Source organism: Sinohyriopsis cumingii, chromosome 4 (genome assembly GCF_028554795.1).
Source record: "Sinohyriopsis cumingii isolate HCF-2022 chromosome 4, ASM2855479v2, whole genome shotgun sequence".
Classification (NCBI taxonomy): domain Eukaryota; kingdom Metazoa; phylum Mollusca; class Bivalvia; order Unionida; family Unionidae; genus Sinohyriopsis; species Sinohyriopsis cumingii.
Window position 1 is genome coordinate 56,534,593 of NC_142964.1, and position 27,129 is coordinate 56,561,721.

Here is a 27,129-nt window from a genome sequence, read left to right on the forward strand (position 1 = left end):
ATCATCTGGACCGGAAACTTTGCAGCAAGAAGAAAAGAATGAACCAAAACAATCATTACTTGAATATGAGCAATTGTTTCCAGATGTTACAACACGAACAAATAAACTCTACCATGACGTTAAAATTATAGATTCCACACGTGAAAAAGCATCCGTACAGGATGAACTCTCTCAAACAGGAATGTTTGAAAAAAGAAATTCAGTATTTGCTGGAGAATGATTTCATAGAACCGAATAAAAGTGCTTGGAGTTCACCATGTATTCTTGCATCGAAACCAAATAATACTTTCCGCATGTGCACAGACTATAAAAGGTGAACAATGTGGGCAAAACAGATTCATTTCCATTGCCAAGAATCGATGACTGCATTGATAAAATTGGAAATGCAAAATATGTCACCCAATTTGACCTTCTGAATGAGTTTGGCAAATTCCATGAAAATGGCTAAATAAACATTCATGACTCCAGATGGACATTATCAATGTAAAGTGATGCCGTTTGTGATGAAATGCTCGCCTTGTACTTTTCAACGTTTATTGAACATAGTCACAGCTGGTCTAGATAATTGTGATGCTTACATCGATGATGTCATCATCTTCAACGACACTTGGAAAGATCTTCTAGAGACAATTGGGAAATTGTTTGACAGACTTACTGATGCAAATTTGACAATTATTGACAATTAATTTGTGTAAAAGTAAGTTTTGCAGTGCTTGTGTTACATTTCAGGAACAAAGACAAGTTAAACTTATATATGCTAAGGTCAAGTCTGTCTCTGAAGTGCCATTGCCTATCAGTTAAAAGCAACTGGTGCGGTTTTTTGGTTATGTTGTTCAACGTCTGCCAAATTTATTGAGTAAGAAACTGAAGTTTCATTTGTCTGAAAAATGTCCAGAGACTTTTTATAAGTTAAAGGCCATATTTAAGACTGCAGCAGTTCTTTCAGTTCCAAATTTCAGTCATTCATTTAAAACGTTTGTTGGTGCAAGTGATGTTGCTGTTGTTGCAGTATTAATTCAACAAAACAGAAAGGTGTTGATCATACAGTATGCTATTTTTCTAATAAAATTAAAGAAGTATCAGAGAAATTATTTCACAATTGAGAAGGCTTTGATATTGACTTTACAACACTTTCTTTAAAGTGTATATTAGTTCAGCTCCTTCTTAGACAACTGTGTTTAGTGATCACAATCCCTTTACTTTTATTGGCAAGAGGAAAACAACAATCAGATATTAATACGTTGGAGTCTGATGTTGTAGAAATACATTATTTACATCAGGTACGTCAAAGGACAAGATAATGTAATAGTTGATGCACTTTCACTTGTATATAAATATTATATTGTTTCACCTATAATTTGTATCAGTCATAAGATTTCATCTTATGTAAATATTTGCTACGTGTACCTCTGACTAAAGTTAAACAAAGCTTTATTGCATAGCTCTATATTTTCTGAGTGAGGGGAGGTGTTATGTATTTTTAATTTGCATTGTTTATTAGTTGTTTTAACATTGCATGTTGGCCTTGACGTTGTCCAATATCAAATTCATTTTCTACTTGACCTGAATCATTGATGTTTTTTAAAAATTCCACAAACTAATGCATAGCTATAATATCCTCTATGTGTATGGGTTAACTTTTAGGATTATTATTTTATCCTGAGTCAAGGATATTGTATTTACCAGATTTCATAGTGCAATTACAACTAAGATTTTATTTTGTAAACATTAGGAACCTTATAGAATGGTATTTTCTATTAGGTGATAGTTTTTATTAGAAAATATAAATTGTGACCTGATATGAAATAGAAGACTATATAATCTTGTTTTTCTAGAAATTATTCATTTGTACATTAAAATCTTAGTAGAATCTATTGTATAATTGATGTGTCCAGTAGTTCATTTGGGCTGGAATTTTATTTATTCAAATAATTTATTCACTGGAAATACAAATTGCTCATAAAAAATAACACTCTTGGAAATATAGAGAAATTTTAAACAAAGATATATTCCAGGATTGTATTATTGTGATCAAACAAAAGACTGTTGGTACATCACGGGTTACCACAGGCACATCAACACTTCCAGCGATGGATTAATTCAGAACTGTAATAATTAGGAATGGTGTCTGTATTTTTAGGGTTATTTGGGATTTAATTCTCAATACCGTTAGTTCTTTTTTACATTTTCACTTTTTATTCTAGGAAAATAAATTATTTGTTGAATTTTAGAAGGGTTGTTGCTTTTCACTCTGTTCTATAACTTGTTTTAAGATCATGAAGTCATAGTAGGAATTACACAAATCCAGATGAATTCATTGATAGTTTTTAATGATATTGTTTAAACAGCAATTCCATGTAAAGAAGGATTTATTTTAATAGCAAGCACTTCAAGGTCTATATGACTAGTATGTAAAATAATATATAATGAAGTTGTACATCATTTTTATAGGCGATTAGAAAAGTCTAAATGAAAAATAACAAAATAGGCCATGTGCTGTATTGCAATGTCATGGACAGACATTGAAAAATTAAACTGTGAAAATGTTATGTTTTCTCTTTCTTTTCTTTATTTTGTTTCAAATGACTGACAAATAACAGTATATAATACACCCTTACTTTAATTGTGAAAGTTTACTTGCTTTTATAAATATCGTTTAATCGTGGCAACAAATTGGAAAGAAATAAATAAAATACTATGAAATGAAAGAAGGACCAACTGAACAGTCAGCCTGAACATTGTATAAGCAATCTAAACAACATACTGTTATTTGAATTTTCCAATGCTGGATGATATTTTTGTTTTATATATGTTTATGTTTTCACAGATGCATGTGCATGAGTTCCAGAATTGAAACTTTGACTTTCAAAATTACTTAATTATTTAGTGTCAGGTCAGATTCTTCACATCAAGTTATGTATACCATGTTATATATATTGTATATATTGTACATAACAAATAGAAGGCCTCAAGGTATATTAGTTCTGTAACTTACTGAGTTACCTTCTCTAAATAAAGTCTTTATTATTATTATTATTATTATTATTATTATTAATACTTATGCTAGATAATTAAACAGTCTTTAGGTGTTATCAACAACCCAACAGGACACAAATCTATAACAGAAGCTTTAAATTTCAACAACTTATACATCATCAATCCTTTTAAATGCAAAAACGATTTCAGAATTATATCAAATGTGTCGATTCATATGAATGATGATATAAACTCTGCAAAGCAGGTCTGTGCAACAGCTATTTTGGGTTACTATGTGCTGTTTTAAATCTAACGCTGTCCTCTATAAATTATATTCTTGTTTTTATTTGGTCATTGTAAATTGACCTTTTAAAGCTTCTGACAATTTCAAGTAGTATTGTAAATTTTTGCAAAATTAAAATGTTTGTGTATGTGCCCAGATATATAAATAAATTAATAAATAATAATAATAATAATAATAATAATAATAATAATAATAATAATTATAATAATAAGGACTTAGTATTGTTATGCATATTAGATTTAATTAATATCTGATCTAATTGTTTGTGAGTTTTAAAATCTTTTTATTTTTTAATTTTATTATATGTCAAAATAATGTAGTTTTGTTTATTAGGAACTCGATACTTTTTCCAGAAAATAGTTTGACCTTGACTGTTCATTTTTGTAAACATATAAGGCTGACATGGTTCCCAACCATAATTGAACATTAGTAACAGTCATGTCGATAAGTTTTTTAAAATTAATTTTTAGTGTGGAATTAATAAGGTTGATATCGAGGCTGTGTTGGATACATGACCCTCGACCTGTAAATAGATTTTAGTGAAGTAAACAACTTTTTTAAAATTGTATTCTTTGAGTAAAATAATTGGTTCTTGTCAGGGCCATGCTGAGAGTACGTGCTGTAAACATGATCAGGTGACCCTTATCTGGGCATCTGCTTATTGCAATATTCAAGTTTTAAATCACTGCTTATAGAGAGAGATCTCAGTTGGGCTTCTAAACACTGGGACGTAAAGGTGTTTCTTTTGTTGTGTCATTTTGGGAATTACATTTTAATGTTTATTTGAATTATATGGATTTTAATAGATTAATTTGTTTCTCTGGAAATATTTTGAGTGTTCATACAGAATTCTTGAACAAACAAATTTCATTAGTTCAAACACCGGATCATTTCTTGTGTTCTACAAAGAACTGTAGACTTTAACACAGTACAGGATACAGCATACGTCATCGTCTTCCATCTTGGAAACCTCTTTGATGCCTAAGGTACATTGCCAATGATGTGTTGTCTAAAGCAACCATAATGCAACAATGCTTTATGAGGCCAACACAATCCTGTGGGGATACAAGTAGTGCCCACACCTCTATGTTGTTGATATGAATGGTAGCTTCGTCCACAGTTTCTTAAGTACTACATGTCACCCTCCTCCACAGCTCCAGGTAAGAAACACATCCTGAGTCTGATGCATTTGTGTGCAAAATAGAGTGGTATCTGTGGTTATGAAATGGCATCCCACTGAGGAAGCAGTCCAAACTTAGCCACCAATACAGGTGGTGATGAAAATGGTCTCTTCTTCCCGAGACCACAGTTCCTTAAGTACTACATCCTCCTTGCCTCCAGTAATAATCCCATCCTGAATTTTTTATGTATCTGTGTACAGAATGAAACTATTGCTTCCATGTTAAACTCATAATTGTTGCATTAAATACATTGTTGCATTGTGCAATTATTTACATTTGGGACAATGGACTTGGATCCCACTCAGGAAATGGTCTTGATCTAGCTACCAGCTCAGTGATGAAAATCAGATCCATGGGGAATTAGAACTAGTAGTGGGTCACTTTATTTTTTCCAGTTTGACAGAAGCAGCAACTATATAGAGCACAAGTGCAACCTCCCTAGGGAATCTAATTCAGCAGCCATGTTCAGAGTTCTGAAGAGACAGAAAGGTAAATGTTTGTTGACATTGAATTCTTGGCCATAACATTCACTATGGGTCACATAATCTAAGCAATCCTGTCTGGTGAAACAAGAACTCTCCCTTGATTGTGAGGAAATTCATCTGCACATACATGAAATCCAAAGGAGGAGATGTGATCCAACTTTTCTTGGCTGGGGGTAAGATCCAGATAAGTCACCATCAACACACGGTGGGATAAGCATTTCAGGAGATTATCTCAGAGAATGTTGTGCACCAACCAGTCATCAAAATACTATAAGAGGGTTACCCCTAAAGACCTCAGAAAGGTTCTGGTGGTGGGATCAAGGCCAAATGAAAGAGCTTCAAATTGAAACATCTCATAATTAAGACAAAAGCATAGGTATTTCCTGTAAGGCAGGACAATGGTGTTGTGAAGGCATCCATTCTGTAGTTCTATGGAGACAGCCCAGTTTTACAGCATAATGGCATTTCTGACTGAGGCAGTAGTCTCCATTTCTTCATAAAGGAATGTGTTTCGGGCAGAAAGGTCAGTTATAAGTTGAAACTTTCCAAGTTTTCTTAGCACCAAAAGATCCAGGAACAGACACCTAGAGTTTGGCTGTTTGATACCCTCTCAGCTGCAGCCTTCTACACAAGGATGAACCAGTTGGCACTTATGAAACAAGATGTGGGTCCACAATTGGGAGGGATGTTCCCATTAACACAGCTGGTAACCTTCATTAAAGGTGGAAAGGATCAACCAACTGTCCATAATGCCCAAACAAGGCTCTGAAAGAGGGCAAGTTGTGTACCTACTGAGACAATGGCAAGAGGAAGATGCAGAAGAGGGCATGACTGCCTAAGGCCAACTGCCTCTCTCCTTCCTTCCTTGGACTCTATGACCATTCTCTTCAAGTCAAAGATGGGCAGGAGAGATTTTGAATTTGGGGCTGTTTCTATGGCTTTTGATGCTGACCTTGCCTGAAATATTTAGTAGTAGGTACCATCAGCCAATCAGGGTGAGTGTGCTTCTTCATGGATGGCTGGTTAACAAGCCTAGAGTTGCAGCCAGGGAGCATTGTTTCTGGTCACTCAAATCTTGCAATGCTCTTGAGGGTGCGAGACCTACGAAAAGCATCACCATAGTAAGTGGTGCTACCCTCAATAGATTGTTGTTGTGGTCAAGCAAGACCTATTGATATTTCCATGCTGGCATCCCTGCAGAGGTGGATAACATTAGCAGAAAGCACCACTGACATGGACAATGCATTCTCAATGTCTTTGACACAGTCGGCAGTTGCTGAAGAGTCACTGAAAATAATGATTTCTTCTCCAATACACTGAAGTAAACAGATAAAATGAGATCAGCATGAGAGGCTATTATCACGAGAGTTTGAGGCTTTAGCATGATGGTTTCCCATGATTTCAATCTGAGATGAGCCCAGGTCCCAGCTGTTATCCACACTTTGGAAACAGTTGAGTTCAAGAGGGGAGATGAGGATTTAAGGGGCCAAGCAAGTGCATGAATCAGATAACCAGAGATGGAAAACAGTGAGTGAAGCATAGAAAAAGGGGACAGACCACTCCTTTTGCTGTCTGGCAGTTTCTTGGCCTTGAAAACTTCTGTGCTAGCTCCCAAACCCTCGCAGAGTGGGGAGGTGCAGAATATCTGAATAAGAGTGGGGCACATAAAGCCTCTCCACAATATGAAAAATCCTGGTATCCTCTGCACACAAAGGCATGGGCACAGGTCTCAAGGAATGAAAGGTTTAAGACAGCAGCAAAGGTAAAATTCATTGAGCACCATTACATGCATGAATTCCCAGTATATTTGATGGAAAAAGACATTACGTATAAAGGCTATAACTAATGAATCAGACTGGGACAATGTTTGGAAGGAATATTTAGCTTGGACTGGGACCTTATTGTCCCAATAACAATAAAGGAAAACAAAGCAACAGTAGCAGGAAATGAATTTCATTTACTAATTTTTGTGGTTTCTGCTTTATTGTTCTAATAAAAGTACAAAAGTCTAAATAAAACTTGTAAAGAATACAAAAATAATTTAAATGGACTTAAAATCCTAACAGATTATCTAAATTTGGATAGCAATATTCCCACAACTTAACCAGGCTTGACATGGACAGATGGGTTGCCCTGGACAGATGGACCGACATGTGAAAGTACAGATGTAAAGACGGACTTATGCAAATAAAGAAAAGTATAAAGCAGTGGGTGCATTCAAACAAGAACTGATAGTCTGAACTTGATGCAATTTTAATAACTCTGTATGCAGTACTGAACTGAAAAGCATCTGGATAGGAACAAAATCATACACATGCGCATTGTAACTGACATACAGTTTTACAATTACACTCTTTCTAACTGTATGTATATGCCAGTTCTTAACCATTAAAAGTGATTGCCAAAGACTGTAATGTTGATAAGGTGTATATCGTTCTGGAAGCACACGGGCGTACATTACTGTCTAACTACTGTTCAAACCCATGTTCATCCACTTACAATTTTAGGCAAATCTGTCACACATATTTAGACAAAGAATAGTACAAATATTATTTGCATTATGAAAAGAAATATTTTATAAGACTCCTTTAATTTTAAATATACAGAATAAGTTTAATACTCCATAAAACGAATTCTTGTCAAGCACTTGTTTTCATTAAACTCCACAACCTCTCTTTCTGTAGATGTCACTCAGGAAACTTGAGACTTTTTGTCTCTTCAGTCGGACAGAATCATCCCACACAATTGCAGAATCTCTCAAAAGGTAACTGTAAAACAGAGAAGCATAGTTATTTTTCCTTACAATAATTATGATATGCTGTGTAAGCTACAGATGTAAAGCATGATGACCATAATATTGAATCAGTGTGATACAAGGTCATCATATTGGAAATGGGTGTCTGTAATTTTATGCAAATGAAAAAATGAATAAACTTTGTTAAATGTTCCTTAGAATAAATCAGGCAGGGGTAGGTAGCATTCATCACATTTTCTCAATACACTTTTTCTGCTATAATGACCAACCAGTACCAGACAGTCATCAATAAATATCACTAATCCAACCATTCTGCAAGGTTCACCTTAGTTTTTACATACACCAGTTAATTCACAGAATTCAGTTCCTTTTGGAGATACTGAGAATCTTCCATACAACATGTTGAAATATCCCTAAAATTGCAAACACTTCTTGGTGCTTACAGTGAATATAGGTACATCATAACTGATGGATTTAATTCAATTGTCAAATCCACTAAACTCCATCTTCGCTAGTCAAGGTCCCAATGTGTTACCTATCTACACCTTGGCTAGTCAAGGTCCCAATGTGTTACCTATCTACACCTTGGCAGATCATTAAGATATTTTTTATACTTCGGGTCTGTGAATTTCATCTGATGCAGCATCAAGCCACTGCATCCAATCAAAATCAAGTTATTCAAATTTGAAAACTGTTCCTACAAGATCCAGATAAGTGTGCATACAACTGGAATGGATTGATAAATAAGCAATTTTCCACTGCCAGTCCGTGTTTGTACAAATACATACTTTCCCTCAAATACACGTGCAATGGCTTCTCTCTGGTATATAGTCGTACTTTTGATGTTAAACTGACAAAGTGTCCCTTTGAAGTCAATTGCCTCTACCATTTTCAGCTGTTACACACTATTGGTTAGTTGGCATTACATACTAAGGGAGACAACTCATGATGTCAATATGACAAAGCTCTAAAATATCTGTATAATCCACCAACTTGTAGATAGGGTTAACACACTAGAGCCTTGGCTAGCAAAAATGACCTCGCTCTTGTCTCCTGTTTCATTGTTACTATCTAATATAGGACACAGCCACCATCAGCATCAGCATTTAATGGTTAACCTAGTCAGCAGAAATCTTAAGAACCTGTTGAACTGAATATTTTTGAAATTCTCACCACAGTAAATTCAGTTTTGTTTCCCATCAGTTTAGCAGTACTTTGATTACTCATGCCGTCCTTGTTACAGCCATTATATTGTGTACTTTTTGTTATTATAAGTTTGCCTAAATAAATCTATTTAGAACTTAATGCATGCATCTTATGATGTCTCAGAGTTGTCGGCTGATACGTGGGTCATGCATTTTTTAGTGTTTATACCTGTTCAGTTTGTGGCGTTGGCTTATTCGCGAATGGGCTTATACACAAGTATATATGGTGTATTGCACTACATCACAATATGAATTTATGTATATTGCAACACAATAATCTATATAGCACTATATATTGCAAGATGATCATATACACAGTACTATTTCACAATATGATCCATTATATATTAATATTTCACAATATGATCCATTATATATTACTATATCACAATATGATCCATTATACATTACTATATCACAATATGATCCATTATACATTACTATATCACAATATGATCCATTATACATTACTGTTTCACTATATGATCCATTATATATTTTTTCACAATATGATCCATTATATATTACTTTTTCACAATATGATCCATTATACATTACTTTTTCACAATATGATCCATTATACATTACTTTTTCACAATATGATCCATTATACATTACTTTTTCACAATATGATCCATTATACATTACTTTTTCACAATATGATCCATAATACATTACTTTTTCACAATATGATCCATTATACATTACTATATCACAATATGATCCATTATACATTACTGTTTCACTATATGATCCATTATATATTTTTTCACAATATGATCCATTATACATTACTTTTTCACAATATGATCCATTATACATTACTTTTTCACAATATGATCCATTATATATTACTATATCACAATATGATCCATTATACATTACTTTTTCACAATATGATCCATTATATATTACTTTTTCACAATATGATCCATTATACATTACTTTTTCACAATATGATCCATTATACATTACTTTTTCACAATATGATCCATTATATATTACTATTTCACAATATGATCCATAATACATTACTATATCACAATATGATCCATTATATATTACTTTTTCACAATATGATCCATTATATATTACTATTTCACTATATCATCCATTATATATTTTTTCACAATATGATCCATTATATATTACTTTTTCACAATATGATCCATTATATATTACTTTTTCACAATATGATCCATTATACATTACTGTTTCACTATATCATCCATTATATATTACTTTTTCACAATATGATCCATTATACATTACTGTTTCACTATATCATCCATTATATATTTTTTCACAATATGATCCATTATATATTACTTTTTCACAATATGATCCATTATATATTACTTTTTCACAATATGATCCATTATATATTACTTTTTCACAATATGATCCATTATACATTACTTTTTCACAATATGATCCATTATACATTACTTTTTCACAATATGATCCATTATATATTACTTTTTCACAATATGATCCATTATACATTACTTTTTCACAATATGATCCATTATATATTACTTTTTCACAATATGATCCATTATATATTACTTTTTCACAATATGATCCATTATACATTACTTTTTCACAATATGATCCATTATACATTACTTTTTCACAATATGATCCATTATACATTACTTTTTCACAATATGATCCATTATATATTACTTTTTCACAATATGATCCATTATACATTACTTTTTCACAATATGATCCATTATATATTACTATTTCACTATATCATCCATTATATATTACTTTTTCACAATATGATCTTCTATAAAGCACTATATCACAATATGAATTCAGCTAGCAATATTCATTCATCACTAGGGTCTGATGACATAATTTACACTTGAATATGTAAATACTGTCAATGGGATCGAACACCTTATACATGATGAAATAACAAATGAACTCAAACTCAGTATTTACACGCTATGTCAAAATGTACATGTGGCATATGAACACCTGACATGGTATGTCAAAATGTACCCCTGTCATATGAACACTGAACATGGTATGTCAATATGCACCACTGTTATATAAACACCTGAAATGGTATGTCAAAATGTACCACTGTTATATGAACACCTGATATGGTATGCCAAAATGTACCATTGTCATATGAACACCTGACATGGTATGTCAGAATTCATACAAACATGATTTACCTAGCTAACAATGAACAGCTACTGTCATGAAGTCTGAAAAAGGCAACTTAGGTACAATTGCTGAAACGTCACCTTCATCTGTGTAACCTTGAGTATGTTTATATTATTGCCTAAGTTCAAAGACTAGATGCATGCAAAGATTTCTAAGCATAGATGAATGTTTTTATGTTACTCTTCCTCCTTGACAGCAGGGACCAAAATAATAAAATCAAGAGATTTTAAAAGTTTTTCTTGATTTGTACAAATACAAAAGAGCTTCATGAAAATGTTGATTTGTCAAACATTGGCAGACAGCAAAATATTGGGCCTATTATGCTGACACTGATTGTTTCATCATCTAGATTAGTGTTTAGCAGAAACCCAGATTGAGTTTGTGTTGTTAGCCTTATCATCCATTAAATGTTTTAAAAAAAATGTTTGGGTATGAAATTTCAAATTATGAAGGTTGATATCAGCGACTCATTCAAAACTGCAAGGCAACCCTGTTTTGGCTTGCAATCCATGGGTAAAAAACAATCAGCTAACACAGATGAAACATAGCTGGTTAAAAAATCTATATAATTTATTGAGGAAAATGCTACACAAGAAAACAAATTACACTATTTTTAATCTTTGAATTTAATTTTTTGAGGGGGAGAGCATATCCCTAGTTATGATTCAGCTCTCCACCTGTTTTTTTTATCAAGAACCATCTGTTTTGAAAATTAGGGAAATCCCAATGTCACAATCCTTTAAACAGAAATTCAACAATAATAATAATGAAAGTAGTCCTTACATAAAATGATGAAAGTGTTCTGTTATTAGTTTTACAGCCTATAAGTGGGAATTCCCATTGACAATGCGTAACAATTTTGTATGGTCTTAACACACAGCAAGTCAAGCCAACATTTCTTTTAAATAAAAATGCAAGGGAGATGGATTTCTTTTTAAAACAATTTTCCATAAGAAATATTCCAATGATTGGTAGCTGAAATGAACAGATATGCCGAAAAACAAAGTAGTGAGAAGCCTGATCCGAAGTGGTCAGTGTCCAGCAGTGTCCAAAAATGAAGGCATTTTGGGGAGTACATGTCATTTGAGTATAATGCAAATTCCTGAATATACTTAGGTGAAGTTTTAAAATTTCAGTTTTCATTAAATTACATAGTTTGCATGGGACTAGACTGATTCTGAAAATGTAGACAGCATGTTCACTAACTCAGGTAGCTCTCACTCAGGTAGCCATTATGATGCTCTATGGTTTAACCTAAAACAGATGCCAGAAGGCAGGCAGCTTAGCAAAAAATACAGACCCCAGACTGGTAACATGTTCAGCAAATACGATGCAAGATTACCTCATTAGTATGCATGATACCTCACTGAATTTAACTCTTCTGAGATCTTTATGATAAATTCCAAGTTTGATTGAAATCCGATCTTAGTGGAAAATATATCAGCCCATCATATGGCATTATCTATTTTATAAATATAGTTCATTATTAAACGTATCCAAGATTTTGAAAAGACAAGACCATATTTCAAGTTCTATAAAAACTGGATTAGAAATATGGCTTCCAGAGGTAACATGCTCATTATCTAATTTTTCCAACAACATGATGATACAAGCATATATTTCAAGTTGGATTCAAATCAAAAATGGTCTCCAGACTGGTAACAAGCTCAGCAAATCAGATGCAAGATTATATAATTAGTATGCATTATATCTCACTCATTACTGAATGCTTTGGAGGTTGTTACTACAGAAGCATATATTCCAAGTTTGATCAATATCATATCAGAAATATGGATTCCAGAATGCTAACATGTTCTGCCATCAGATAAAGGATCACCTCAATAATCCTCACTCATTATTGCAATCATGTTGATGACATAATCCCATATTCCATTTTACTAAAATTAAATCAGAAATATGGACTCCAGAGTTATAGCAAGCAATTAGTTATGGCTTTTGTATTTGAAGCAACAGGGGCCATAATTGATATAAGGCCTTCATGCAAGAATGCCCACAAAGTTGGTAAACTGAACAGGTGAATGGTCTTTCTGAAGAAATAATTTAAAACATTTGCATACATAATTAGATATGGAAGGTGGCCATATGGCAATTCATAAGTGTTTGTACAAAATTAAAAGGTCTTAATGCATGGTTACTCCATGCCTGATTGGATTGAATCTGAACCATCATCTGTCCAAAGTCAAACAAGATGAAGACTTATGAGGGCAGTACCATAAGACCATCTGGCCTCACAACCAGTGAAAGTGAAAGTGTTTGGCTCACAAATTTTCATTATATCTCTATTTCTGGGGATATAATCTCATATATCAAACCTTAGGGATGTTACCAGTTTTTGATGTTGTTTGAAATGTATGTTATGTAATTTATCGAAGTAAAGAGGTAAACTTAAATCTGCAACAGTGAAACTTAAGAATTTTTTTTTTCTTCAAAATATCAACTTACATGCCATTCTGATGCTTGGGGCCATCCTTGGCGATGATTACATATTCCTTATTTTCTTTGATTATGGGGCACTGGCAAATGGAGTCCCAGACAAAGTAGATTGTATCACCACGCTCATGAATCATTGCTCCTGCAAGGACATAAATCTTGAGTTAACTGAATGCTAACAATTAGTTCTGCCCTTTACATGAAACTTTGCTTTAATATTCATAATTAATACCACTGAATGAAACCTATATATTAAGACATCAGTATCCTTTGATGACCAACTCTCAATTTTGCCCATAAAGTGTGAAACTGCTGCTAGTTTCATTCATTTTCATTGCTATAAATTTTGTGGTTTTGCTAAAATGTTGAAATTGTGACTAAATTTGGGGATGTTATAACCCTAGGTGTTAATATATGTAGCAGAAAAGAAGTGAAACCAACAATTTAAGTAAAGTTCAAAAAACAAATTATTCCTCAAAGTTACAAAGTGAAAATTTAAGAGACACTTACAGTATTGTGATATAAATCCCAAATAATACTAAATGTCATATCACAAGTCCAAAAGTAAGAAAGTTCCAAATTAACTCCAATAGTCCTGATGTACCACTATAAAGTAACGTATTTGAATGAGTTCTCAATAATACAAGATGTATTTTAATGAGTTCTCAATAATACAAGATGTCTTTGAACGAGTTCTCATTAATACAAGATGTATTTGAATGAGTTCTCAAAAATACAAGATGTCTTTGAATGAGTTCTCAATAATACAAGATGTCTTTGAATGAGTTCTCAATAATACAAGATGTATTTGAATGAGTTCTCAATAATACAAGATGTCTTTGAACGAGTTCTCAATAATACAAGATGTCTTTGAATGAGTTCTCAATAATACAAGATGTATTTGAATGAGTTCTCAAAGATACAAGATGTCTTTGAATGAGTTCTCAATAATACAAGATGTCTTTGAATGAGTTCTCAAAAATACAAGATGCATTTGAATGAGTTCTCAATAATACAAGATGTATTTGAATGAGTTCTCAATAATACAAGATGTCTTTGAATGAGTGCTCAATAATACAAGATGTATTTGAATGAGTTCTCAATATTACAAGATGTCTTTGAATGAGTTCTCGATAATACAAGATGTCTTTGAATGAGTTCTCGATAATACAAGATGTCTTTGAATGAGTTCTCAAAAATACAAGATGCATTTGAATGAGTTCTCAATAATACAAGATGCATTTGAATGAGTTCTCAATTGAATGAGTTCTCAATAAAACAAGATGCATTTGAATGAGTTCTCAATAATACAAGATGTCTTTGAATGAGTTCTCAATAATACAAGATGCATTTGAATGAGTTCTCAATAATACAAGATGTCTTTGAATGAGTTCTCAATAATACAAGATGTATTTGAATGAGTTCTCAATAATACAAAATGTATTTGAGTTCTCATACAAGATGTATTTGAATGAGTTCTCAAAAATACAAGATGCATTTGAATGAGTTCTCAATAATACAAGATGCATTTGAATGAGTTCTCAATAATACAAGATGTCTTTGAATGAGTTCTCAATAATACAAGATGTCTTTGAATGTGTTCTCAATAATACAAGATGTCTTTAAATGAGTTCTCAAAAATACAAGATGAATTTGAATGAGTTCTCAATAATACAATATGTCTTTGAATGAGTTCTCAATAATACAAGATATCTTTGAATGAGTTCTCAATAATACAAGATGCCTTTGAATGAGTTCTCAATAATACAAGATGTATTTGAATGAGTTCTCAATAATACAAGATGTCTTTGAATGAGTTCTCAATAATACAAGATGCATTTGAATGAGTTCTCAATAATACAAGATGTCTTTGAATGAGTTCTCAATAATAGAAGATGTATTTGAATGAGTTCTCAATAATACAAGATGTCTTTGAATGAGTTCTCAATAATACAAGATGTCTTTGAATGAGTTCTCAATAATACAAGATGCATTTGAATGAGTTCTCAATAATACAAGATGCCTTTGAATGAGTTCTCAATAATACAAGATGTATTTGAATGAGTTCTCAATAATACAAGATGTCTTTGAATGAGTTCTCAATAATACAAGATGCATTTGAATGAGTTCTCAATAATACAAGATGCCTTTGAATGAGTTCTCAATAATACAAGATGTATTTGAATGAGTTCTCAATAATACAAGATGTCTTTGAATGAGTTCTCAATAATACAAGATGCATTTGAATGAGTTCTCAATAATACAAGATGTCTTTGAATGAGTTCTCAATAATACAAGATGCATTTGAATGAGTTCTCAATAATACAAGATGCCTTTGAATGAGTTCTCAATAATACAAGATGTATTTGAATGAGTTCTCAATAATACAAGATGTCTTTGAATGAGTTCTCAATAATACAAGATGCATTTGAATGAGTTCTCAATAATACAAGATGTCTTTGAATGAGTTCTCAATAATACAAGATGCATTTGAATGAGTTCTCAATAATACAAGATGTCTTTGAATGAGTTCTCAATAATACAAGATGTACCTGAATGAGTTCTCAATAATACAAGATGTCTTTGAATGAGTTCTCAATAATACAAGATGCATTTGAATGAGTTCTCAATAATACAAGATGTCTTTGAATGAGTTCTCAATAATACAAGATGTATTTGAATGAGTTCTCAATAATACAAAATGTATTTGAGTTCTCATACAAGATGTATTTGAATGAGTTCTCAAAAATACAAGATGCATTTGAATGAGTTCTCAATAATACAAGATGCATTTGAATGAGTTCTCAATAATACAAGATGTCTTTGAATGAGTTCTCAATAATACAAGATGTCTTTGAATGTGTTCTCAATAATACAAGATGTCTTTGAATGAGTTCTCAAAAATACAAGATGAATTTGAATGAGTTCTCAATAATACAATATGTCTTTGAATGAGTTCTCAATAATACAAGATATCTTTGAATGAGTTCTCAATAATACAAGATGCCTTTGAATGAGTTCTCAATAATACAAGATGTATTTGAATGAGTTCTCAATAATACAAGATGTCTTTGAATGAGTTCTCAATAATACAAGATGCATTTGAATGAGTTCTCAATAATACAAGATGTCTTTGAATGAGTTCTCAATAATATAAGATGTATTTGAATGAGTTCTCAATAATACAAGATGTATTTGAATGAGTTCTCAATAATACAAGATGTCTTTGAATGAGTTCTCAATAATACAAGATGTACCTGAATGAGTTCTCAATAATACAAGATGTCTTTGAATGAGTTCCCAATAATCCGTAAGTAGTGCTTTAGTCCAAAAAGTCAATGAACATTTGTAACTCCAATGGATAATATAAATAAATAATTCCTCTCAAATTATATCTGAACACAACTATAAACACTGATCAGAGATTCTCAAAGACTGATATTAAAACAGGAATGAAAAATTTGCTTAAACCTCTCTCTCTCTCTCTCTCTCTCTCTATATATATATATATATACATAGTAGAAACTTGTGTTGATACATGAGAATTATAATCTCCTTTGCCATACACAAATACTTATATAGTGGATTTTAATATTAATAGCTATTAGACTTCACTTCAAGTAAAACTACTGATGGCTGAGGTTTAATATAAATCATATTGGCATGCACAGCTTAATATGATTTCTTTTGGATAAGCAGATTTTCTATGTACTATGTTACAGAAGGGACTGGCAATCTACAGGCCAAAAACAATCTCTAGGAATCCAAGATAAGATCATTACTTCACTGTAATTGCCAATTTGCTGATTGTTGAAACCATTTCTGATATTCCTTAAGCAGTATGACACCATGGATACCATACAAAATGTTAGATTGGTACCATCTTTGTACAGGACAAATTAGACATCTTAAGAAGTGTTTTGGTAGAAACTCATGTATATATGGCAAATCATGCAGTATAAGTCATAACAGGATTTTGAAGATAATTGCCATGGAGATGTCAGATCAGCATTCATTGTTTTCCTTTAGAACCAGCTAGACACCATAATAAGTCTTCTGGTGAAAACTCTTAGGATTTAGCAAATTTGTGCACAGTTTCCCCTTGAAGTTGAAAAAAAGAAGGGGGGGGGGCATCAAAATAGGAAATTAAAATGAAAATAAATATTAGAGCCAAGCAAGAATGAATGCTTTAATATATACAGATGTTATCATTTATTCTAAATCAGTTACAGCTGCAATGCAATCCTGAAAAAGTGCAGTTGATTAATATTTTTGTAAAATTGTAGAAAGGCATTATAAAATCTTATATAACTTTCATTTTCAGTATTCTTTGGGCCAAGCATTTTGTGTAAGCTTCATACATGTATTATTTTAGCCATGGGCTAATTTTGGGGTCTGTTATACACAGTGTTTTGGGACTGTAAAGATATACTGTATGATATCTGTCCCATTTTTACATCATTTTACTATCTGAGTAAAATACATCATTTTTCACTGTTTGAATGAATGTCATTTTTACAATATGAGTAAAGTACACAATTTTTACTATTTGAGTAAAACACATCATTCTTTTAGTCATGTGAAATTACTGTGAATCATTAACCTTTGTCCTTGTACTATGTAAGGTCATTTACTTGTATTCACATTAATGCTAAATTATTAGGTTCCTGCAGATTGTGTTTATTTGTCCGATAACTGGATCTTATACATGCACATATTAATCATAATCATTTTTTTCATTTGAGTCATTCATCAATAAACATCGTGTTTGTATCAACCATCACTAGTGTTTCATTATAAATCTGACCTTATCCTGGTTATCTTGTTACAGCCACATTAGCTATAATTAATGTCTACATAAATTATAGTTCAACAATGTAAGATGTTGATCACGATGTATCATATGTGGGGGTGGGTGTTACATGATACTGCCAAAACAATCAATGCTGTGTAGCTCCGTTCTGACATGATAGACAGGGAATGAAAAGCCAAATATCTCACATAGTTGCCAGCCCATGTTGACAGTTGTACAGCTTTGAGTACGATTATGAGGAATTCTGAAATCAGCTAAAGAGGAGGGTGTAAATTAATATCGTTGATTTATTTCCTTAAATAAACTCAACCTAGGGGTGTATATGAATGTTTGATTGTTTCATTAAAGAAACTCAAACTTTAGTTCAGCAAAATTTGGCATTCCTCAGCTACCATCATTCTTTGACCAACTGAAAAGGCAGTCAACAGATCTTGAAAAATGCATCCGTTTGATTAAGATTGGATTTACCTTGATCAAAATGAAAGACTTTAGGGTCAGTATAGCATGAGTGAAGCAAGCAAGCAGGCTCTAAGCTGTGTAATACTCAAACAAATTTCCACTTGTGACACACATCAACCAATGATGTAATTCAACAGTCCACAATAGCAACTCTGTCTTACTGTACAGGAACAAAACACATTTTCTGTATTTCTGGGGAGTAAAACACAAATAATACATGGAAATGCCAAATTCTGTATTTCTGGGGAGTAAAACACACATGATACATGGAAATGCCAAATTCTGTATTTCTGGGGAGTAAAACACACATAATACAGGAAAAGCCAAATTCTTAGTTTAAGCCCACACAGATTCAGATTATGCAAAATGTTATATACTCTTTTAGATTTTCACAATTGCATGTACTAGATGCAACACTGAAAATGGCAGTCAAGGCAGGCAGATTGGAATTCAAATCAGCACCATTTTCATAATAAGAAGACTTTTTGTGAAAACCTCATGTTGATGCGACAACCCATCCAGGAAGAGTGAACATATTTCAAGATGGTTGCCAAGGCAGGCATAATGGAATTCAAATCAGCACCATTTTCATCATAAGAAGTCATTTGGTGAAAACCTCATGTTTATACGACAATCCATCCAGGAAGAGTGAACATATTTTCAAGATGGTTGCCAAGGCAGGCATATTGGAATTCAAATCAGCACCATTTTCATTGTAAGAAGTCATTTGGTAAAACCCTCATGTTGATACGACAATCCATCCAGGAAGAGTGAACATATTTTCAAGATGGTTGCCAAGGCAGGCATATTGGAATTCAGATCAGCACTATTTTCATTTAGGACCACTAAATACAAGAAATGTTCTGGTGCAAACCCCCAAATCAATATGGCTTTTCATTTAGTGGGAGCAGCAATGGCTGCCATGGTAGTTATATCACATGTCAGATAGGCATTCTTTTCATTAAAGACCACTGCAGCAACATATAAAGTTCTGCAGAAATAGCAATAAAAAGATTTTCAGGATGGCCACTGTGTTGGCAATACTGGATGTCCAAATGGAACCAACTAGGCTAATGGATTAATTTATGTGCAAGTAATGATAACAAATTTGTACCAACTGATAGATGAAACTTTAGCAGACTGATGACATACATCAGGCCAGCCAATAAGCTATTCTGGTCTATGACTAGTGAAGTTAAAAATGTATGAAGACTGTTGGATTAATGTCAGACTGGGACTAGATTTTCAAAGTCTCAATGAATTAAAATTACTTCTGATATCTGAACACCTTTTGACTCTTCACAGTCCAGAGAAGACGTACAAGGTAAACTGTTACATAATGTATGAGATAGTCAGACCCTCTGATTGTTCACATTCCTATATATGTATGATCATGTTTTTCAGTGTGGAACACTGGTGCAGGACAGTTCTATCCTGACTCCCATGTGACTTTTATCCTGCCTTGCCGACTAGTTTGACTTTCTACTGCAAGCTTAGTTTACGCAAAGTAGCAAAATCTGTTCATATTTGTATCATTGTGTAAAGTATCTGCAGCACACAATTCAGACATTACCATTACCGTAGTAGATTCAACCAGTAATCTTTGAAGGCTAAAATGTGTTCAAATTTTACTGAAAGTTTAGTTCAATTTTTGTATGCTCTATCTTAGAGTAAGGAAATTTTCAATGGGTGTTCTGCCATTTGAAAGTTACAGCAGTATTCACAATATGCCATTTCACTTCAGTGTAGGATAGGAAAATTTTGCATCAAACCCTCCATATAACCTCATGAATGATGCAAAATTCTGACCCTCATGTGGCATTTTCTTCTCCTACATTGATGAAACTTTCTACAATTATTTTTAAAAGAAAATTTTCAAGTTTTTAATAAAATTAACTACATGATACAATTTAAAATGTTTAAAATTTTTGCTACCCATGTCAGATTTTGGCTGAAACACTGTCAAGAATGACACCAATACTACATGATCAAGCATGTAGGTTATAATTCCATCTGAGCAGAACTCAAACCCATGCTGCAAGTAACAACACCTGTATCACCTTGCTTCATGTATCAATGCCTAAATCACTTAGCCATGCAATCATCTCCCCCCCACCGAAAGGATGGAACAAAGCTGAAAGTAAGTACTCAAAATGCATTAGAACTCGCTAGTTAATCAAATCAAATTTAACTCTCAGATATATTACAAATCCACTGGATTTCAATACATATTTTAAGATCTGAATGCTAAAGTAGACTTTAATTGATCTCATTTTTCACATAAATGAATGCAATATTTACTGTACCATAAAAATCACCTGTTTAGAATGAGTGCTTGTAACTGTTCCACATAGTGGCCATACACAAATTAAAATTAAATAGATTTTTCCTCATAAATTACTGCAGTCAGTGATGATGACATGACTCTCCTGACAGATCATTATGAAAATTACTGGAAAGTTTTTTTTTTTCTAACAAGCCGCCGAGTCAACAAAATAGCTACATTTGCATTTATAAACCATGTATACTGGGATTAAATTGCTCAATTAAGCATTTATGAAGTTAAAAATTGGCAGTGTTGAACCTAAAGGATGACGAATGCCAGATGCAGGATCATACTATACATTCACCATTTTCATTTAGGACCAACTAGATATCAAAAGTCAGTGAAAGACCCATACTGATGTGACCATTCATTCAGGAGTATTGATAACAAGATTTTAAAGATGGCAACTGTAGTGGCATTTTTGGTTGTCTGAGCAACACCATTTTAATTCAGAACCCGAGTTAGACATCATAAGACATCATTTAGTAATAAAAACCCATACAAATACTAACATTAATTCAGGAGGAGTAGTGAAAGATTTTCAAGATGGCCACTGCAGTGTTCAAATTGGATATGGAAAGCAACATAAATTTCATTTAGGACCAATAGTCTTCATAAGTCTGCTGGTGAAAACCTTATGGCAATATTAATTTTCATTCAGGAGTGGCAGCAAATAAAAAGATTTTCAAGACAGCCATTGTGGCAGCCATACTTGACATCAGATGATCTCCATTGTTATTTATGATCAATCAGACATCATAAGAAGAAGTCTTTCAGTGAAAACTCTAAGTTGTTATGACCTTCAAATTCAGGAGAAGTAATGATAACATTACATTCAAGATTGCCAATGTTACCAAAATAATAAACATCAGATCAGCACCGTTTTTATTTAGAACTAACTAGACTTCACAAAATGTCCTCTGGTAAATATCTCTTGTCAATATGACTTTCTGTTCTGCTAAATCACTTAAGAACAATGGACAACAAATCATGCCATAGGTTCATCTGGTCAATGACCAGTAGAACTTAAAATACTATGTATGTCTTACAACCAATATTCACACCTGCTATCAATATGTGAATTTTTTCTGAAACAATAAATGATCCAATACTCAAAATACTTTTATATTTAATTCGAGAAGTTGTTCAAGTCATACAAACTTTCAGTCGGTACAAATGCTATAAAATGAGTCTTGGGGGGGTCAAGTGGGAACTCATAGGGCCAGTTGGTACTGTTTAGTTATGCATGTTCCCTATTTTGTATTTACTGTATTAGAACCTTGTATTATAGTTACTGCATTGTCATTTTAAAATCTAAAGCTACCAGTTCTAATAATTTTATTATTCTAAATAAACCATAAAAAAAGAAAACAAATCAAGAAAGGCAAATTGCAAGCCATTCATCAGGCAACATGGCATCTGGCAGATGTAACTGCATAACAATCAAGATGTGCAATTATGTCACACTAGACAAGACTAGTCACTACAGTGGGAATTGAACATTTTCAGCCAGCCTGAATAAGATAGGATAACCATAATTTATCATGTAAATAAAAATCCAAATTTTTCTTTCCCTGATTTATCTCTCAACATATGACAAAATAATTACTATTTCTACAAGGTAATGACCAATAAAGCACATGTATCCAATGAAAGAGATAGGCAAAATGGAATCATACTCATTAAATGCTGTGATGTCACATACCTTCATGATGATAATTTTACCTAACTAACCAGTGAAATTGTTTCAATTAGTATTTCCAGGTAAAGTAGCCTCGTGACAGTGATGCAGTACAGTCGAGTTAAATGAGTACCACACATTTTGGTATCTGAGCTTTCGACCAATGATAAGTTTTACATGTATGAAGTATAATAGCTGTGTATTACCTACAGACAGTGTAGATCTTGACCTGAGGGATTTCCATGTAACATCAGATCTTGGATATAAATTGTTGGCTGTTCAGTGCACAACAGACATACACAAATACTGTACATGCATTAACATGTACTCTGTTAACTCCACCAACCTACCTTTCTTGATAACTTTAATCATCTCCGCATCTGCTTTGTTTTGTGGGCCTTGGTCATGGATTTTCAAAATTTTAACATGGAATACTGGAAAAAAACAATGTAATCAATGATTATATAATTAACCCCTAAGAAGCTTTTAGAAGTTTCCAGTACACATATCAAACATTAATTATCACACACAAAATAAATTCATGCAAAAGTAATCATTAGAATATCATGTCGGTCTCTTTACTAACTATAAAGGATTTTTTTTATATTATTTATTTTTGCAATTTACTTTTAATATCCCCCAAACTTTTAACTCAGCAAAACACCAGCATACTTTTTTGTGTACTAGTTATAAGGCATTTGTCATCTTTAATATGTGCTAAGTTAGAAAACTTTTAGATACTCATTCAAGTATTAACTTCATGAACAATTGGTGACAAGGTACTTTATTCCATACTCCGTTATATAATGACCCTTACTAGGGGATATATACTCAACCATGTGTAGCACACAACAATGCACAGCAACATTTGTAAGAGTTTTGGATTGCTTGACCACTTAGCTATATAGAAATATCAATTTTTTTAAAGTTAAATGATACCACATTTTATGACTGATCCTCCTTAATATGAAGTAGCATATCATATACAATATAAAAACAAAAGACCCTAGAATTAAACCTTGTGGAAGTCAATGCTTAACTGCAACTCATGCATAATATAAAAACAATATAATTAATCCTTGCGGAAGCCCACAGCAAATCATTTATAAAATATATAAAATATACCATAGAATCAAACCTTGTGGAGCCCCATTCTTAACAGCAAATTATATATAATATAAAAACAATAAACCCTACAATTAAACCTTGTGGAACCCCATTCTTAACATCTGCAGGATTAGATTTAATGTTCCCTATAAGTACCTGTGCATTCTAGTTTTAAATTGTTGTGAACACAGCCAAGTTTTAAATGTCTGGCACAGTAGTTACAATCAAAAACATCAAATTCAAAATTTTTGGGCCAACTTTTTATGTGTTTATAAAATACATATGTCCCCATTGTAGACATGCTGATCAAAATACCAATCCAAAATATTTTCAAATTTAGAAAATTATTAAATATTTGTACAACTGCAGGATAGTATAGTCAAGTCATCTAGATGTTCTTCAAACATACATACCTGATGTACATTTTGCTTAACTGTCATAAAAACATCAGTGATCAATTTAAGTAAGAATACTTGTACATGAAAAGCAACTAAATAAATACGACCAAATTATACCAATTTACTCACAAAGACGACAAAACAAAGCAATAGCCATTATTCTGTTACTGTCTTCTCCTATAGTGCCATCTAGTTGTGAATAGTACCCGAACTAAAGGTGACAATCTGATATTGTCTGATATTGTACACAGCACAAATTTAAATCAAATAAATACAATTTAAGTAGGTTTGAATAATAGCTCATAATACTAATTAGAGGGAGATGCATACACTAAACCTGATATATTTCTTGACAGTGGTAGGTGCTTTTTCTGATGCTAATGAGGAGGGGTGAAGGGGAGACTGAGACTAGATGGACCCGTGTGGAAGGAACTAAATTGTATATAATGCAGCTAACTGACTTATCGTAATGTGTAGATAAGATAATTATATATCCTGAACTATGCCATTATTTTGCAGGAAATTTTACATTACAATATATCCATACTAATTGCTGACTAATTATAATATATCCATATCAATTGCTGACTAATTACGATATATCCATATTAATTGCTGACTAATTACAATATATCCATATTAATTGCTGACTAATTACAATATATCCATATTAATTGCTGACTAATTACAATATATCCATATTAATTGTGAACTAATTACAATATATCCATAGTAATTGCTGACTAATTACAATATATACATATTAATTGCTGACTAATTACAATATATACATATTAATTGCTGACTAATTACGATATATCCATATTAATTGCTGACTAATTACGATATATCCATATTAATTGCTGACTAATTACGATATATCCATATTAATTGCTGACTAATTACAATATATCCATATTAATTGTTGACTAATTACAATATATCCATATTAATTGCCAACTAATTACAATATATCCATATTAATTGCTGACTAATAGGGTAAAAGACAAATTTGGTGATCAATACTTAGATGGAAGAAATGTCAATAAAAACAAGCTATTATTGCATGCCAAATTTTTTTATGGCTACAACTCTAATAACGACACTCTGTCTTTATAATTCATATTACTTTTTGTTAATATTTATGTGACCATATATTTATTTTAATGTATTTTGATAAAGGAAAAATACCAAGGGTTTAGTAGAAACATTATTTCCAGATTTTGTCTGCCATGCTTCTTTTCGAGGTCAAAGTTTCAAACTCTGTTCTTGAACAATTAATAAAAATTTCATCATTTACCTCCTCTGCAATCTTTCTCTTATAATAAATGGCTGTAACTGTAACAACAACTTTTCTGCATTCTAATGGATACAATGTCCCATACAAACTTGTTTCATATCTTGGTAATACACTGTTTTGAAGTTGAAGCAGATGGGAAATAGCCTTTAAAAAGAGAGAAGATTATAGTAGCAGTGGTGGACAATAAGTACCCTCCCTAATCATTTCATCAATAATGCAATTTGAGAAATTATTTCACAGAAATGCCTGCAGTGTCCATGGGTTTGGAAGTCCAAAAGTATACTTTCTGTGTGACATGCCATATGGTGGAAGATGTGAGAGGCATATATTTCTACACACTTGGGACTGATGCAGGCAACATTTACAGGTACTTACTGTGATCATCCATTTGAACAATATTGGATCTAATGTTGGCAACATTTACAGGTACTTACTGTAATCATCTATTTGAACACAACTGGATCTGATGTTGGCAACATTTACAGGTACTTACTGTAATCAGCTTGGGATTGATCACATGCCTTGTCCATCATATAACCGAAAGGTATTTTGTCAATCCCTTTAATTGATCCTTTTTCCTCTTCGTAACACTTGGGACATGTCCCTGAATATGAAAGAGAATTATAGAGATAGCAGATACACTAAATGTAAGCCAATGATGTGTAATCAAATCTTTAAAATGACACAAAAAGTAACATTACAGCCTTGTTATGTTAAATCCTTTAAAAATGTACATTCACTATTTCTAACCTACAATTATTAACAAACAAACCTGAAAATATAAGTTCAGGTTTGAGTTTCTGGATTTATGACAGTGTTACTCTTCAAACTTACCACTTGCTTATTGTGAATCTTTTATATCAGCGTATTTATAAAAGAGGGTAAAATGTCTTGAATGTTGTTTAGGAAACAGTACAATAATGATGTAAACTTAACCGCATGCCACATTTTTATAGAGTAGGCAAAAGATATATCTAATCAGATGTAATCATTAACTGCTATGTACACATGAAGTCATTTTCAAAACATAGTTATTGAAGAGATGACATTTTTTTATATAATATGCAGTTAAATCCTCCTACTTTAATAATGTATTTTAGTATGTATTTATAACTGTGCTTACTTAAATAGTTCATAAAGAAAACAATCTGTATGAAGAAAAATAATTATAAAAATAATCTATCTATCTACCTATCTATCTCTATGTACATACATATATATATATATATATATATATATATATATATATATATATATATATATATATATATATATATATATATATATATATATAGATAGATAGATATATGTGTGTGTGTGTGTATTATTGTAGAGGGCCTCAAGGGTGATAAGTTGTATTTAACTAATTGAGTTGCCCTCTTGAAATAAAGACGTTATTCTTCTTCTTCTTATTTTGTTTTGTAAGCTTCATTCATAAATAATAAATGACCTGAATTTTTTCAACACATAGAAACACATTTTGCAATTTTTCCCAAATGGA

General features: G+C 32.3%; 1 protein-coding gene across 1 annotated transcript in view; it reads right to left on the reverse strand.

Annotated features, from left to right (window-relative positions):
• Nucleotides 1-7,183: 7,183 nt before the first annotated feature.
• The window catches only part of LOC149801208 (complement C3-like), a 346,536-nt gene continuing 326,590 nt past the window's right edge, over nucleotides 7,184-27,129 (reverse strand). The window contains exons 36-39 of the mRNA XM_089955247.1: nucleotides 26,122-26,232; nucleotides 23,174-23,257; nucleotides 13,557-13,686; nucleotides 7,184-7,714 (exon numbers count right to left, since the gene is read on the reverse strand). Coding sequence (XP_089811373.1) covers nucleotides 7,603-7,714; nucleotides 13,557-13,686; nucleotides 23,174-23,257; nucleotides 26,122-26,232 — 437 coding nt within the window. The 3' untranslated portion in view covers nucleotides 7,184-7,602. The remainder of the gene's footprint in view (nucleotides 7,715-13,556; nucleotides 13,687-23,173; nucleotides 23,258-26,121; nucleotides 26,233-27,129) is intronic.